At 54.7% G+C, this 14,984-nt stretch overlaps 2 protein-coding genes across 4 annotated transcripts; both read left to right on the plus strand.

The window, feature by feature from the left end:
• Positions 1-37: 37 nt before the first annotated feature.
• Slc26a6 (solute carrier family 26 member 6) lies at positions 38-11,878 on the plus strand. Of its 3 annotated transcripts, none has more exons than XM_052721406.1 (21): positions 38-1,188; positions 2,794-2,959; positions 3,037-3,176; positions 3,345-3,455; positions 4,003-4,151; positions 4,272-4,436; positions 4,519-4,671; positions 5,008-5,090; positions 5,168-5,315; positions 5,556-5,669; positions 5,838-5,915; positions 6,198-6,293; positions 6,375-6,481; positions 6,648-6,717; positions 7,922-8,014; positions 8,114-8,218; positions 8,631-8,735; positions 9,444-9,617; positions 9,737-9,791; positions 10,942-11,078; positions 11,605-11,878. In XM_052721406.1, the coding sequence occupies exons 1-21, from the start codon at positions 1,071-1,073 to the stop codon at positions 11,617-11,619; spliced, it is 2,382 nt and encodes a 793-aa protein (XP_052577366.1). In that variant the 5' UTR covers positions 38-1,070; the 3' UTR covers positions 11,620-11,878. The 3 variants fall into 3 exon arrangements, with proteins under 3 accessions (XP_052577366.1, XP_052577373.1, XP_052577382.1); XM_052721413.1 differs by having other exon boundaries at positions 1,072-2,240; XM_052721422.1 differs by having other exon boundaries at positions 1,072-1,857.
• Positions 11,879-12,618: 740 nt separating this feature from the next.
• Tmem89 (transmembrane protein 89) lies at positions 12,619-14,765 on the plus strand. The gene is made up of 2 exons (XM_052729826.1): positions 12,619-14,172; positions 14,570-14,765. Exons 1-2 carry the CDS (start codon positions 13,759-13,761, stop codon positions 14,753-14,755), a joined length of 600 nt encoding a protein of 199 aa, XP_052585786.1. The 5' UTR covers positions 12,619-13,758; the 3' UTR covers positions 14,756-14,765.
• Positions 14,766-14,984: the final 219 nt, after the last annotated feature.

Here is a 14,984-nt window from a genome sequence, read left to right on the forward strand (position 1 = left end):
AAAACATCCAGTTATTTTTAGCCCATTTCATGGCAGATTTGGACCAGGTTCCTATTTCTTTCTGAAATATGGCCTCTCACCTTGTGATTGGAGCCTGAAGTTAGACACAGGAGCTGGGCACGAGAAGCCTCCTTCTGGGGCTAGGCAGTAGAGTGTGGGCTCCCTTATATCTGGAGCCTGACATTTGTGGTCCTGCCCACTTGTCAAACTAAACCTAGGAGTTGCCTTTCGGTGTGTGCCTTTCCCACCCACTCTCTGACTCTGGTCCTTCTGACTTGGATCTAGCCAGAAGCTTGAAAGCTCAGAGGAGCTTCCCTTCCCTTCCTAGATCACTGGCTGGGGTGGGTCTCCAGAGTGGGCAGGGACCCTCCCAGCTCCATTTGCAGTATAGGCAGCCAGAATTGAAAGGGAGGCCTTGAGAATCGAGTGGTGGTGGCCAATGCTTTTGATCACAACGTTAGTCCCAGCACTCAGGAGGCTGAAGCAGGTGGATCTCTGATACAGAGGGTAGCCTGCTCTACAGAGAGAGTTCCAGGACAGCCAGGGCTACACAGAGAAATGTCCGCGGGGGTGAGGGTGGGGGGGAGTGGGGGGTGGTGGAGTGGGCTGGAGGTCTTGAGGTCACTGTGCCAGGTCTTAGAGGTAAAGTCTGAGGGTGGTGCTCACAGCTTGGTGGTCCCTGAGAGGCCCTACAGACCTAGATTTCCCACAGTTGAGGTCGGGGTCCCTGCTTACACTTCTAGGCATCCAGATCATTCAGGGATTTCTCCCCTGCACTACGGGGGCCCTCCACAAAGCCAGAACGTAAGATCGGGTCCATCCATTCAGGGGCACGGAGACACATAATTGGCGAAGCGTAGCACAGCTCCTTTGTTACAGTCCTCGCTGGAGGCAGCTGGTTAGCTGGCTGCGACCGACTAGAGCTGCAGGGGAAAACTTAAGATAGGCCTCTGGGAAGGAAAGGGTTAAACCCCCAATCGCCGGGCTCGCCCCGCCCGGAGAGTATGACTTAGGTTCCACCCTAGAATTCTCATTGGTCTGAGCATGCACATCCCCGGCGGTGGAGCGTGATGCCGGCCTCGTTCCCGGCCTGGCGCCACCTTCCCGCCGGTAGTGGCCTCCCGCGGGAGCTGTCCCAACAGCGGCACTCGAGCTACCTGAGGGCAATGGGGCTGTCCGATGGGTCCGGTGAGTTACAGGGCGCCGCCCGAATTACACGTGTCCACGAAACGTTAGCAGTCCTGTAACCCCCGGCCTAGGTCAGTTCTGAAAGGGAACCGCCGAATTCCCAGCAGGCATTTCCCGCCTGCACAGCCTCAGTTTACCGCCTTGCCGATTTTCCGCAGGTGGTTGTCCATCAGCAGCGAGGGATGGGGGCGGGATCCGGCGCGACCCTAGCTCTTGAGGCGGAAAGTCCCTGGAGCGCTAATCAGGGGGTCGCAGGGAGGTTGCTGGCTGCCAAGGAGCCCAGGCCCAGGAGGTGCGCCGGCTGGAGGTGCGCCGGCTGGAGGTGCGCCGGCTGGGCGCCTTGGGACCGGGAGACGGACTGCTGCGAGACAGGCTCTCCCCAGGCCGTGGACCAGCGGCGGCCGGAGGCAGCGTGGTTGTGAGCACTCTGGCGCTCGGGGCCCTTGTACCCTCCCAAAGGGCGGGGCCGAGGATCAAGGCTCCGCCCCCGGGCGCGTGCTGCCCGGTAAAGGGAGGGAGCCCTTTAAGAAGACTTGAGTGATCTAGAAGGAGGGGAGAGGGGGCCCTGAGGTCTGGCCAGCCCGCGGTGCAGAGAACCGCTGAGGATCTTCCTTGTACTTGCTCTGCTCCCTCCTCCAACTTGGACACCCGGTTAGAGGCTCTTCCCAGGTGAGTCCTACCCCTCTGGTGGGATCCTGTCCCCTGGTTGTAGCTGCTTCCAGATCAGAACTGACGGATGAAAACTTTCCCCAAATGCTAGTTCACCCTCCAGATTTAGCCCACTCCCCGAAATATATTCGCAGAGGAGAGCTGCATTCCATATGGAGTCTCCCCCAGCTCAGTTTCTTCTGAGAGAACTCCCCAGATGAGGAGAACCTTTTCCCTCCTCCACCCCCTTCTCCCACTACCTCCGAGAGATTCACCCCCAGGTCAGAACTTGCCTGGCTGGTGATGGCTCTCTGGGCAGGATTCCCTCTAGGTTGGATTGGCTTCTGAAAATTCCTGTTTCCAGGTGAATTCTCCCTACTTCAAGTGGGAGCCTGTCTCCGGAGGTGAGAGCTTGGACCCTGGAGATAGAGGTGTCTAGGTGGGCCCTGTCCTAAAGCTTGGGGGCAGTATTGCTTACAGATCTTTGGTTTACTAGGTCCTTTCTCTGAACATGCTCTCTGCCAGTGAGTCAGGGCCTGTGGTACAGCTAGCTGGAAAAAGGACTGGACAGGAATTGGTTCAGGGAAGGCAAGAGGCTGAGAGAGGTAGGGGCAAGGAGGCACAGCCGGTCTGAACCTGGACCTGGACCTGGACATGAACTTGGAGTGGTACTCAGGGCTGGGCAGCCACACCTGAGCTGGATGTTTAAGTCATGGTCATCCCACTCTCCCTCCTGGAGAGACTTTGGCCCAGAAAGAGGCTTCCAGCAGCCAAAGTTCAGGTACTGCCCCTGGCTGGGTGTGAGCACGGGGCCCTCAGAGACCAGCAGGGTTGGATCTACCCTTGATCTTTGAGCCTGGAAAACTCAGGTGCGCGACACTGTGGTCCCACGTAGAAGTGTAGGAAACGTTGGGACAGGGGAATCCTCATTGTGTGGCTGTGATCTCACCTCTCTAGACCACGGGACGCAACAGACACAGGCGCTCCTGTCTGCAGCCCAGGAGATGGAGCTGCGAAGACGAGACTACCACGTGGAAAGGCCATTGCTGACCCAGGGGCAGCTAGAGGATCTGGGGCACTGGGGCCCAGTGTCCAAGACCTACCAGTGGCGAGCCTGGTTTCGGTAATGATGAGGGTAAAGGGCTGGGGTGCTCTGGCAGGGCCCAAGTCCTATCTCTAACAGACTCTTTCTGTCCCCAGATGCTCCCGTGCTCAGGCCCATGCTCTTCTGCTCCATTATGTTCCAGTCTTGGGCTGGTTACCCCGATATCCTGTGCGTGACTGGCTCCTGGGTGATCTGTTATCTGGCCTGAGTGTGGCCATCATGCAGCTTCCACAGGGTGAGCTACCTTCAACAGCCTGGACTGTAAGCTCTGTGGTCTGTGAAACACCAAACCAGGAGCCCTGGCCCTGTTCTTGGAACTATGGCCCCTGAACCCAGGGCTTGGATTCCCCTACCTTTTTGAGACCCTGTTCTCCAAGTCTGCATTGCAACCTTCTACCTCCAGGCCTGGCCTACGCCCTCCTGGCGGGATTACCTCCTATGTTTGGCCTGTACAGTTCTTTCTACCCCGTCTTCGTCTATTTCCTGTTTGGTACCTCTCGACACATCTCTGTGGGTAAGCGAAGTCAGGCCTAGCTTTTCATAGAGGGTGTCCTGTGTCGAGGGGAGGGCCAGGCTGGGCAGGGCAGCTTGGGGAAGAGGGCAGTGTGGGTGTTACGTCACTAAGAGAATAGCATATGGACCACCCCAAGAAGTACTAGAAAACTGACTATAGAGGTTACAAGTTCAGGATATCTCTTAAGCCCTGGCTTCCGGGTGAATGAGACAGTTCATGGGGCCTGGGAGTTCCGAGAGGCCTGTCCAGCCCATCTATGATCCTTTTGTTGCTCCTAGTGAGCCTTTGTGTCACAGAACACTGGACACCGGTGAGACAAGGTGGCGAGAGGAGGTCGCCATTAGAGGCTAGCCGTAAGAGCTCGTGAGCTCAAGGGTCACTTCTGACCTTGGCCATGTCTAACCAGTACTGCCTCCATTTGTGTAACTGTAGGCCAAGGATATTTGTTCGGGATGGGATGTCTGCTGGCCTCTTTTAATTAAGACCGGGGCTCCAGAGCAGGACAGCGTCCTCTTCCCCTCAGACCCGCCCTGTCCTGCCCCTTCAGGGACCTTCGCCGTAATGTCTGTGATGGTGGGCGGCGTGACAGAAACCTTGACTGCAGATGAGGCCTTTGTGCAAGGCTTGAATGCCACGGTTGATGATGCCCGAGTGCAGGTGGCCTACACACTCAGTTTCCTGGTCGGCCTCTTCCAGGTACGGAACAGCCACCCCTTAGTGTCTGCCTTACCCCGTGTCTTCTGGCTGTCATTTGTCCCTCTGATCCCACTGGCCTAATGATTTCTGCCTCCCTGACTTTCCCTGACCGCCCAACAGGTGGGGCTGGGCCTGGTACACTTCGGCTTCGTGGTCACCTACCTCTCGGAGCCTCTGGTCCGCAGCTACACCACAGCCGCCTCTGTGCAAGTCCTTGTCTCGCAGCTCAAGTATGTGTTTGGCATCAAACTGAGCACCTACTCTGGGCCACTGTCCGTTATCTATGTGAGTGAGGGTGGGGCAAGGGTGGGTAGGCGTGCTGTGCCCCATGACCGTGAACCCTGGCTATAACACCACTTCTCCTCAGACAGTGCTGGAGGTCTGCTCAAAGCTGCCGCTGACTGTGCCCGGCACCGTGGTCACGGCACTTGTGGCCGGAGTGGTGCTTGTGATGGTGAAGCTGTTGAATGAAAAGTTCAAGCGGCATCTGCCCCTGCCCATCCCTGGGGAACTGCTCACGGTTGGTTCGGGTGCCAGGGCATGGTGGGCAGAGGAGAAGGGGAAGTGAGGGCAGATCTGTGCCAGTACACAACCTCGAGGTATCTGAGGACCAGATGGGGTGACCGCTCGCTGTCAGGATGCCTGGGTGCTGTGGGGCCACTGCAGCAGGAAGCCCCATCATGGGCTTTTTACCAACTTGGGCAGCCTATCCCCTTCCTCACATGGTAATGTTTACCTCTCACCCTATCCACAGCTTCTTCCTCAGAAAAAGATTTCTGTCCCCCATAATGGTTTACCCTTCTCCCTTATGATACTGGCAGGACCTCCCTCCCCTAATTCTGTCCTGTCTCCACAGCTCATTGGGGCCACCGGTATTTCATTTGGTGCAAATCTGAATCAAAGATTCCAGATAGACGTGGTGGGCAACATCACCACAGGGTAAGCGCTGGTCCTGTCAGGGAGGTGGGGCAGCCAGAGCCAGAGCCATGCTCTGACCTCATCGATGTTCCTCCCAGGCTGATACCCCCAGTGCCACCCAAGACAGAGTTGTTTGCAAAGCTTGTGGGAAATGCCTTTGCCATCGCTGTGGTGGGCTTCGCCATTGCCATCTCACTCGGGAAGATTTTTGCCCTGAGGCATGGCTACCGCGTGGACAGTAACCAGGTCTGTGATTCGGATCATGTAGGGGCATACAGGTGTACACAGGCCCAGATGATAGGGGTGAAATAGAGAAGGGTCAGGGTGGGCTTGAAAATGACTGAGGGGGAGAGAATGCGATGTTGGGGACAACAGCCAGATGTTGGAGGCCACTGAGTAGGACTGGGGGTTGGGAGTGTGTCAGCCTACACAGGAGAGTGACATGGCATCCCTGGCAGTACTTCTCACACCACACTCCCCCAACAGGAGCTGGTGGCCCTTGGCCTCAGTAACCTCATTGGCAGCTTCTTCCAGTGTTTCCCCGTGAGCTGCTCCATGTCTCGGAGCCTGGTACAGGAGAGCACTGGGGGCAACACGCAGGTGGGCCTCAGGTGTGAGCATGCATGTGCGGGCTTACCATCTGGGTGAGCGTGCTGTTCCGCCAGGGTGGACCCAGCTGTGGGTGTATGTCCATCTGGGTGAGCGTGCTGTTCCGCCAGGGTGGCCCACCCCTCCTCACCTTCACCCCTGCTAACTCCTACCCTGTAGGTCGCTGGAGCCATATCTTCCCTGTTCATCCTCCTCATTATCGTCAAACTTGGGGAACTCTTCCGAGACCTGCCCAAGGTGAGCCTCCACCCCTCCCAGCCAGCCTTCAGTCAGTCTAGTCCCATGTGAGGGGCTCAGAGATACACGGTTGAGCCCTTGGGGATACAATCTGGAATTAGCGGTCAAGGGTTAGAACTTTCTAATCAGCTTCAAGGGGTTAAGGTTAGTGTGGGTGGTAGTTGGTTGGAGGATGGGCTCTGCCCAAGTGCTTGGCCAGCCTGGGTGGGTCATGCCTGGGGGGTAGAGGCTGTGAGCCTCTAGGAACCTCTCGGTAACCTCGTGACATTCTCCCTGCCCCAGGCCGTCCTGGCAGCCGTTATTATTGTGAACCTAAAGGGCATGATGAAGCAGTTCTCTGACATCTGCTCTCTTTGGAAGGCAAATCGAGTGGACCTGGTGAGGTGCTTGGGAGCCTAGGACTGGGCTTTGGGCCTTTAGTGCCAGAGGACCCTTTGACCCCTGTCCTTTTGTTATCAGCTGATCTGGCTGGTGACCTTTGTGGCCACCATCCTGCTGAACCTGGACATTGGCCTGGCGGTTTCCATAGTATTCTCCCTGCTACTCGTGGTGATCCGGATGCAGCTGTGAGTCAACCACTTTTGGTACTCCCAATTCCAACTTGGTGAGGGAGTAAGTTTCACACTGGCTCTCCACAACTTTCCTTACATCTCTGGGGACACCCCAAGTTCCTCATTCCCCTCTCATGGCCTTTTCTTTGCCTCCTTTTTTTGCCCCTAACTCTCTCCTCAGGCCCCATTACTCTGTCCTGGGGCAGGTGCCAGATACGGATATTTATAGAGACGTGGCAGAATACTCAGGGGTGAGTGGCAGGACTAAATGGGCGGTTGGGGCAGACAAGATAAATGGGCCCTTTTTATTCCCTTCCACAGGGACAAGAACACTGGGGGATGGGCTGGGAAAAGGACTCAGGGTACACTGTTGGCTCTATGAACATGAAGACCTGAATTTGGGTCCCCAGCACCCACGTAAAATGCCAGGCGTAGCAAGCAGCATGTGTGTCTGTAACCCCAGGGCTCAGAGGCAGTGACAGGAGGATCTCTGGGGCTCACTGGCCAGCTAGTCTAGCCAATTGGTAAGCTCCAGGTTGGGTAAGAGACCCTGTCTCAATGGTGAGGAGCCATAGACAAAGATACCCAATGTCTTCACATGCAAGGTGCACACCCGTACACACACACACACACACACACACACACACACACACACACACACACACTGGGAGCATTTTGGCTTTGGTTCTTGGAATTTGAAGAGAGGAGTTTGGGTCTGTGACCCTATTCAGGGCATAAGTGGATAGATCAGTCTTGGAGCCAGAAGAACAAGCCCTACCCTGTAGAGTACCCCTGGGTCAAGAGAATGGAGGGGTGGGGGGCGGGGGCGGCACAGGATGTCGGGGAGGTTGTTTCCTGGTCTGCTCAGTGGGAATACAAACTCCCCAGTTGCTAGTTCATATAAAGAGCCTCATGTCATGTTCTGAGAACAAAGGTTGTGTGAGAGTCGGGAATAAAATCAGCCCTGGAGGCCGACTGCAGTATGATTAGGCAGAATACAGAGTAGAATGAGGGGTCTAGGGGTTGGAGAAGACGGGAGGGGAGCAGCCAGGTGATTGGGAGGTGGCCCACGTGGTACAGCCCAAATGCTGGGAGAGACCTGGGCTGGGGGTGGGATGAGGTGAGAACTGGGGAAGGTAGGAGTGGAGGAAGCTGAGGGTGGCTCTTCTGTCTGCGTGCGGGAACAGCAGAGCACAGGGTGGGAGGCTCAGGAACGGGGCGCTGCAGAGAGCTGAACCCCAAAACCTGGTCAAAGACGAGAGAGTCGGGAGGGACCGGATCTGTGCAACACAGGGAGCTGGGGTGATGTCACTAGGCTTCTGGCCCAGACTCCTGGAAGGGTATCGGTCACAGGCTGGGAGCAGAGGGTAGCAGGCTAAGAGGGGGAAACTGAGTGAGGAGGATTCAGTGGAAGGCAAAGAAGGTTCAGCCACTCCAACTCCACCTCATCTCCAGGCCAAGGAGATCCCTGGCGTGAAGGTCTTCCGCTCCTCCGCCACCATTTACTTTGCCAATGCTGAGCTCTACAGTGACTCACTGAAACAGAAGGTGAGGCTGGGGTCCCCCTGCTTGGTGTGTGTGTGGGGGGGGTCTGAATACCGTCATCTCCCCGGAGTACCCAAACCCTACCTCTGCCTTGGTGTCTAGTGTGGTGTGGACGTTGACCACCTCATCTCCCAGAAAAAGAAACGGATCAAGAAGCAGGAGATGAAGATGAAGCGGATGAAGAAAGCCAAGAAGACCCAGAAACAGGTGCAGTTCCCTCAGCAGCTCCTGGCCCAGCCCTGCTGTGGACTCAACCGCGACCCTCAGCCACTCTGGCATCCTTCTTTGGACTTCCTCCCAGTCTGGTCCTTGTCCCATTTTCTCACCCCCATCATTTCTCTTCACTACTCTTTGTCTCTCCCCTTTCTCCCTCAGCCCCCCAGGGACCCTGGTTCAGCCCCGGGCGGGGCAGGGCAAACTCTTGAGATGTTGTGTTCCTCTCCTGGATTAATCACAGCGTCCACCACAGCAGGTCCCTTTCATTGTCACAACTTCTCAGGCCTGCAGCCTAGTCCTATTGTGGCTTCTTGCCCAATGCCAGGGGCAATACCAGGTCTACCTGGCATGGTTGTCATATGGCACTTGGGATAACTTTCCCATCATCCCTCTTCCTTCCTAGGCTACCTCTTCCAAGATCTCCTCAGTTTCAGTCAACGTCAACACCAGCTCCGAAGACATCAAAAGCAATGATGTGGAGGAGGGACCAGCCAAGACCCGCAAAGATGTGGGTGTCCACATATGCTGCATGAGAAAAGCCATGACCTGCTAGTGTGGGTTTGAAGGTGTTGGGCTAATGATGGGAGGAATTGGGTGAGGGGTTGTACGCTGCAGGAAGACCCTTGTGATACCAAATTCTCCTCTGGCTCTTGTCTATAATCTCAGACTGACCTAGATGAAGACCTTGAATTTATAGATGTAACAAGACCCACAGTCTATGCTCATGGATAGGGAAAGGGCTTAGGAACATTGGGAAAAATCTAGAGATAAAGAGGGATACCAAGTTCAACCAAAGATTCAGACAGGTCAGGGTATAAGGTGTGTATGAATGAGTGTGGGCCCGTGAGTGCCTATGGCCATCTTGTCTGTTCCTAGGCCCCTGTTCACTCTACCCTGTTTAACTAAGGGTGGGACATGATCTCCCAGCACCCTCCCTTGTGTCTTTGTTAAGCTTTGGCCCAGGAAGTACCAAAGCAGTTTGTGCATGTTGGAGTATGCCTTCCTGTGTCCCTCCATGTCCCTCCTGCGTTTATAGATCCACATGTCTCTCCTAGCAACCCGTGTCTGTGTCCTTCTGTGTCCCATGCTCGTCTTCATATATCTGCATTTTTGCGTGCATTTATAGTTTCTGTCTAGCTCTGTGTGTCCCTGTACACTGTGTGCATGCCTTTGCTCTGTCATGGATGGTCCCTGAGCACATCTGAATCCACTGCAGGTGCACCAAGAGGAGGAGCTGGATAATGTGGTCGCCAGCAATCAAGATGTCAAGGCCCCAACCATGCCCTCTCTGAAGTCCCTGGGCCTACCCCAGCCAGACTTCCACAGTCTCGTCCTAGACCTGAGCACCCTTTCCTTTGTGGACACAGTGTGCATTAAGACCCTGAAGAACGTAAGGGGTTATGGCCGGCTAGGGCCCCTCAAGCTGACCCCATCACTTGCCCTCTGAGCTCCCCCATAAATCTTGCCCAACTGCTGCCCCTCTAAGGCCGGCCCTCTTTGTTGCTGCAGATTTTCCGTGACTTCCGGGAGATCGAGGTGGAAGTATACATCGCAGCCTGTTACAGTGCGTTGAGTGGGGACAGCAACAATCCCGGCAGAGGGCGGGACTCTTCCGGTCAAGGGCTTGTCAGACAGCACAAGGAAAAAAGTCTTTTTCTGAAACTGCATGCCTTGGGAGACAGGAGTCAAGAGTCAGGGGCAGGGCTAGGGAGATGGCTCAGTGCTGCCCACACATGAAGACCTGAGTTCAAATCCCCAGCACCATGTAAAATAAGCCAGGCGTGTCTGTGCATGCCTGTGATGCTGGCCTTCGGTGGGTGGAGACAGATGGTTCCTAGGAGCTAGCTGGTCACCCAGCCTAGCCAACATAGAGTTTCAGGGTCAGTGAGAAACCCCGACTCAAGGGACTAAGGTTGAGAGACATAAGAACAGAACATTTGACATCCTGCTGTGTCCTCTGGGTGCAAGCAACACCCCCACACAGACACCCCCCCCCACAGACACATACACATAAACACACACACATAGACATATACACATATAGACACACAGACATACCCCCACACAGACACACACACAGAGACACACCCCCACACAGATATATAGACACACACACAGACACCCCCCCACACAGACACATACACATAGACACACACACATAGACATATACACATATAGACACACAGACATACCCCCACACAGACACACACAGACACACCCCCACACAGATATATAGACACACACACACAGACACCCCCCCCACAGACACATACACATAGATACACACACATAGACATATACACATATAGACACACAGACATACCCCCACACAGACACACTCACAGAGACACACCCCCACACAGATATATAGACACACCCACACAAACACAGACACCCCCCCCCACAGACACATACACATAGACACACACACATAGACATATACACATATAGACACACAGACATACCCCCATACAGACACACACACAGAGACACACCCCCACACAGATATACAGACACACACACACACAGACACCCCCCCACACAGACACACACATATACACATAAATAGACACACAAACACACATAGACATCGGAGTGACTGGGTTTCTAGCTGTAGTAGCCTCAGGGGTAGCAGGGATCAGAGAATCTTAGGGGCTCCTGGGGACTGGGGCTCCTGGTGGTACTGAATGTCAGGACCTCCTCCTTGCCCACAGGTCCTGTGGTCACCCAGCTTGAGGCTGGACACTTCTTTGATGACTCAATCACGAAGCAGCATCTTTTTGTCTCTGTCCATGACGCTGTGACCTTTGCCCTCCACAACCGGAAGCCTGGCTCTAAGAGCCCTGTTTTGGTAAGCTGCCTCTGGCCCACTGAGCGGTTTTGTTAATCTGTTGCTTATCCCCACCCTGACCCCAACTCCAGAAAGTCCGTGCTATTGCCCAGGGCTCTGGCCACACGGAACCCATTGCTCTCCCCTCCTGCCCGGAAGAAAGTTGTTTGTGTGTGTGTGTGGGGGTGCTGTCTCAGGAGCAGGCGTTCACATATGTCCTTCAGAAACTAACTGGGGGCTGGAGAGATGGCTCACTGGTTAAGAGCGCTGGCTGTTCCTCCAGAGGACCTGGGTTCAATTCTCAGCACCCACATGACAGCTCACAACCATCTGTAACTCCACATAAACATACATGCAGGCAAAATACCAATCAACACTCATAAAATAAAAATAAAGAAAGAAAGGAAGGAAAGAAGGAAGAAAGAAAGAAAGAAGAAAGAAAGAAAGAAAGAAAGAAAGAAAGAAAGAAAGAAAGAAAGAAAGAAAGAAAGAAAGAAAGAAAAAGAAAGAAAGAAACTAACTGGAACTTCCTCTCCTGCCCACACAGGCCACCAAACTGTGACTTTACTGCTGGAGATTACCTACCTCTGGAGGTTGTGACAGGTCACCCTCATGAAACTCCTGCCTCTAGGCCACCTCCAGGTGCCACCCAAGACTCTGTTCCATGTACATGCACATATAACTCATGGATGGATGCCTTGGGACTCCAAGTTCAATGCTAGAGGCCTGGGGCAGGGTATTGCAGTCAGGCTGGCCCTGGCTGGGTGCTGGAAGGGAGCTGATGTGGGTTTACAGCTTTGGGAATAAATGTGTCTGTCCAACTTCAGGCTCTGCTGTGATGCGGTCAGGGTGTGGCTGGGCCACCGTCCTTAGCTCTGCTCCCAAACCACCTTATATAAACACTAAGGTAGACATAACTGGGGTGTAAGATTCAGGGAGGTCAGGGCCAGACAGAGAGCATGCCGAGCAGGGCAGCTGTAGGGCCCAGGCTGGGTTGGGATTTTACATGCTCAGGGTCCTCTTCAGTTTCACACGGACAGCCCTTTTGTTCCAAATGGAAAAAAATCAATGGAATCAAAACTGTTGCTCAGGACTAAGCCATTCTCAGGGATAGCCTGACAAGAGGCAAGGCCGAGTCGGTGCTTCTGGGGGATGTAGAGTGAACCCCAGACCCCCATTCACAGGGTCTGCAGCTGGATTTAAAAATCAGTGTTAGGCCGGGCGGTGGTGGCGCACGCCTTTAATCCCAGCACTGGGGAGGCAGAGCCAGGTGGATCTCTGTGAGTTCGAGGCCAGCCTGGGCTACCAAGTGAGTTCCAGGAAAAGGCGCAAAGCTACACAGAGAAAACCTGTCTCGAAAAAACCAAAAAAAAAAAAAAAAAAATCAGTGTTAGGCCGAGCGGTAGTGGCGCATGCCTTTAATCCCAGCACTCAGGAGGCAGAGGCAGGCGGATCTCTGTAAGTTCGAGGCCAGCCTGGTCTACAGAGTGAGTTCCAGGAAAGGTGCAAAGCAACACAGAGAAACCCTGTCTCGAAAAACCAAAAAAAAAAAAAAATCAGTGTTAGGAATTGCCTACTCATAGAGTTGCAACACTGGGATTGGCAGAACACTGTCAGCCAAAACTGGCTGCTTTCTGGCCTGAGACACCAACAGAGCATGCGCTGGTCCTATGGGCCACTGATCCCGTGGTGGGAAGGATGGGGCAGTGGGCTCCTGTTCAGTGAGGGATCAACAGCCTCCTGAGTTGCCCGGTGAGTTACCCAAGCAAACCCATGGGCATGACCAGAACAAAGCAATACCCACATCACCTGCCCAGAACACATGAACTTCCCTATTCATCAGGTACGTTCCAGGTGCCAAGTTCAGTGCTAGGCGCTAGGCAAGTTCCCAACAGCAGACTGAGTCTCCCTGCCCTCCAAATCACCCAGGTACCCTCGCCTGTCCCTATTTTTATCACGGCATTTGCCCGTGCCTGGCACCATAGTGTTTACAAGCCATTTCTGCTCCCACCAAAGCCTCAGCCCAGAAAGGCAGAGCTTTTTGTCTGTCCCATGGCACTGCATTCTGGCACTAGGGCTTGGGTGCTTGGTAAATAGTGTTTGAATGAAGACTTGGAGCCAGAGGCAGACTTCAAACAAGAACTTGTCAGGCTGGCCTTGGCTGGGTGCTCGGAGGAAGCTGGTTTGAGAATAAAGATGAATGAGGATGTAGGTAGCCAGAAATGCTCTAAAGAAAATAACGTAGGGTCCTGTTAGAGAAAGTGGATTATATCACCAAGGTAGTCATGGGAGGGGTGCTGGCAGTGCGTGAAGCTCTAACCTTGAGAAGAAGGTGGCTTTCTAGAAGGGAAATCATGCTCCCAGAACAAGGAAGAGTTGAGGGAGGCCTGGGTAAGGCAGGGACAGCAGCCAGCAGGGGCCTTCAAGGAAGCTACACTTTTGAGTTCTTGCTGTGCGCAGTGCTGAGAGGTATGTTAAGCTGTTGGGTAGCTCCCCTAGAACATTGAACCTTAAAGGCATAAGCATCAGGGTGCTTAGATTAAGGAGGGACGGTAGGTGAGTTGGAGGCCAGCGTGTAAGAGGTTCTTTTCATACCTAGTCCACCTGGGAGAAAGGGACCCAGCCCTAAACCTGCATTATTTGATCAGCTGCCCCCCACCCCCGTGTCCCATCATCTGGCCAAGCTGTGTTTTGAAAGGCTATGGGCCTAGCTGGAACCTGCTGTCTCAGAGCAGGGGGAGGGCAGGGGCGGCTCTTGGGGGAGGGGTGTTTGCTGGTTGCCAAGGTACCTGGGTTCCGGCCTCTGGCAGTGGCCACAGCCATGCTGTACTCACTGTTCTTAGTGGCATCACTGTCCCTGCTGGTGATGCCTGTCCCTAGCCATGCCTGGTCACGGCCCCTCTGGTACCAAGTGGGGCTGGACTTGCAGCCCTGGGGCTGCCAGCCAAACAGCCTGGATAGCTGCAGGAGCAGTCTCGGCTGCCCTGGTTACTGGATGGCCCTGGGAGGAAACCGCGTCTACCCCGTGGCTGGGATCACGATCACCACCACCATGATGCTGGTCGTCTCCCGTGTGATGTTGTACCGGTGGCGTTCTCGGGTCGCCAAGGGTCAGGTGAGTACAGCTTTCCTCTGTCTTCTCGAGACCCTGCTTCTGCTCACCCACGTCCTCGATCAGCCTGGCTTAGGGCCTTGTTGGCCTCCTGCCTGGCCTTGTCCTCACGCCTATGTCCTACTCTTGCATTTCTGTGGAACCCCTGTCTACACCAGTCCACCCCTAAACATTGCTCAGGGCCAGTACTCTGACCCATCTGCCCCCATTTAATACTCCCACTCGTCATTCAGCCTCCATGGGCTCCAGGACCACCTAACCCCTGGCAGATCCACAGTGACCCATTACCTGTCTCCCCAGCCTCTGGCACTGCCCCGTAGCCTCTCTCCAGCTCCATTGCTGCCCCCCCCCCCCCCGCCCCCCGCCCTCATCCGCTCTCACGCTGATCTTATACTCTCAGCTCCCACAGGTGACCTCCAGCTCCTGCAAACACTGGAAACGACAGGCAGTTGTCTCAGACCGCACCCTGGTCCTTAGGGTCCTTCACATGCTGGACGCCATCCTGGTCCACATTGAGGGCCACCTGCAGCGCCTGGCTTCCCAGCAACAAATGCAAATAAAAGGGACTCCCACTCAGTCTGGGTGACCCAATACAGGCTTCTCTTTATCTGATTGTCGTCTGGAGCGGGGAATGGCCCAAGGCCTTGGGGCACCGGCGTGTGTATCTGTGGGACTGTCTAGACCCTTCCACTGTTAGAAGCAGTGGCTTGTTGACCATGCGGTGCACAGGTTAGGTGGGCAAGTAGTCCCAGGCATCACTGCCCTCTCAGTGGGGTAGTGCCCACTCGTTTGTTTCCAGCCCTGCCCTTGTCTCA

This window comes from Peromyscus californicus, unplaced genomic scaffold (genome assembly GCF_007827085.1).
Source record: "Peromyscus californicus insignis strain IS unplaced genomic scaffold, ASM782708v3 Scaffold_11__1_contigs__length_118956290, whole genome shotgun sequence".
Classification (NCBI taxonomy): domain Eukaryota; kingdom Metazoa; phylum Chordata; class Mammalia; order Rodentia; family Cricetidae; genus Peromyscus; species Peromyscus californicus.

Coding starts and splice junctions, on each gene's coding strand:
- Slc26a6 (XM_052721406.1), top strand. CDS start 1,071: ATGCCGGCCTCGTTCCCGGCCTGGCGCCACCTTCCCGCCGGTAGTGGC. Junction 8,219..8,630: donor CCAAGAAGACCCAGAAACAG/GTGCAGTTCCCT, acceptor CTTCCTTCCTAG/GCTACCTCTTCCAAGATCTC. Junction 8,736..9,443: donor CAGCCAAGACCCGCAAAGAT/GTGGGTGTCCAC, acceptor AATCCACTGCAG/GTGCACCAAGAGGAGGAGCT.
- Tmem89 (XM_052729826.1), top strand. CDS start 13,759: ATGGGCCTAGCTGGAACCTGCTGTCTCAGAGCAGGGGGAGGGCAGGGG. Junction 14,173..14,569: donor CTCGGGTCGCCAAGGGTCAG/GTGAGTACAGCT, acceptor TTATACTCTCAG/CTCCCACAGGTGACCTCCAG.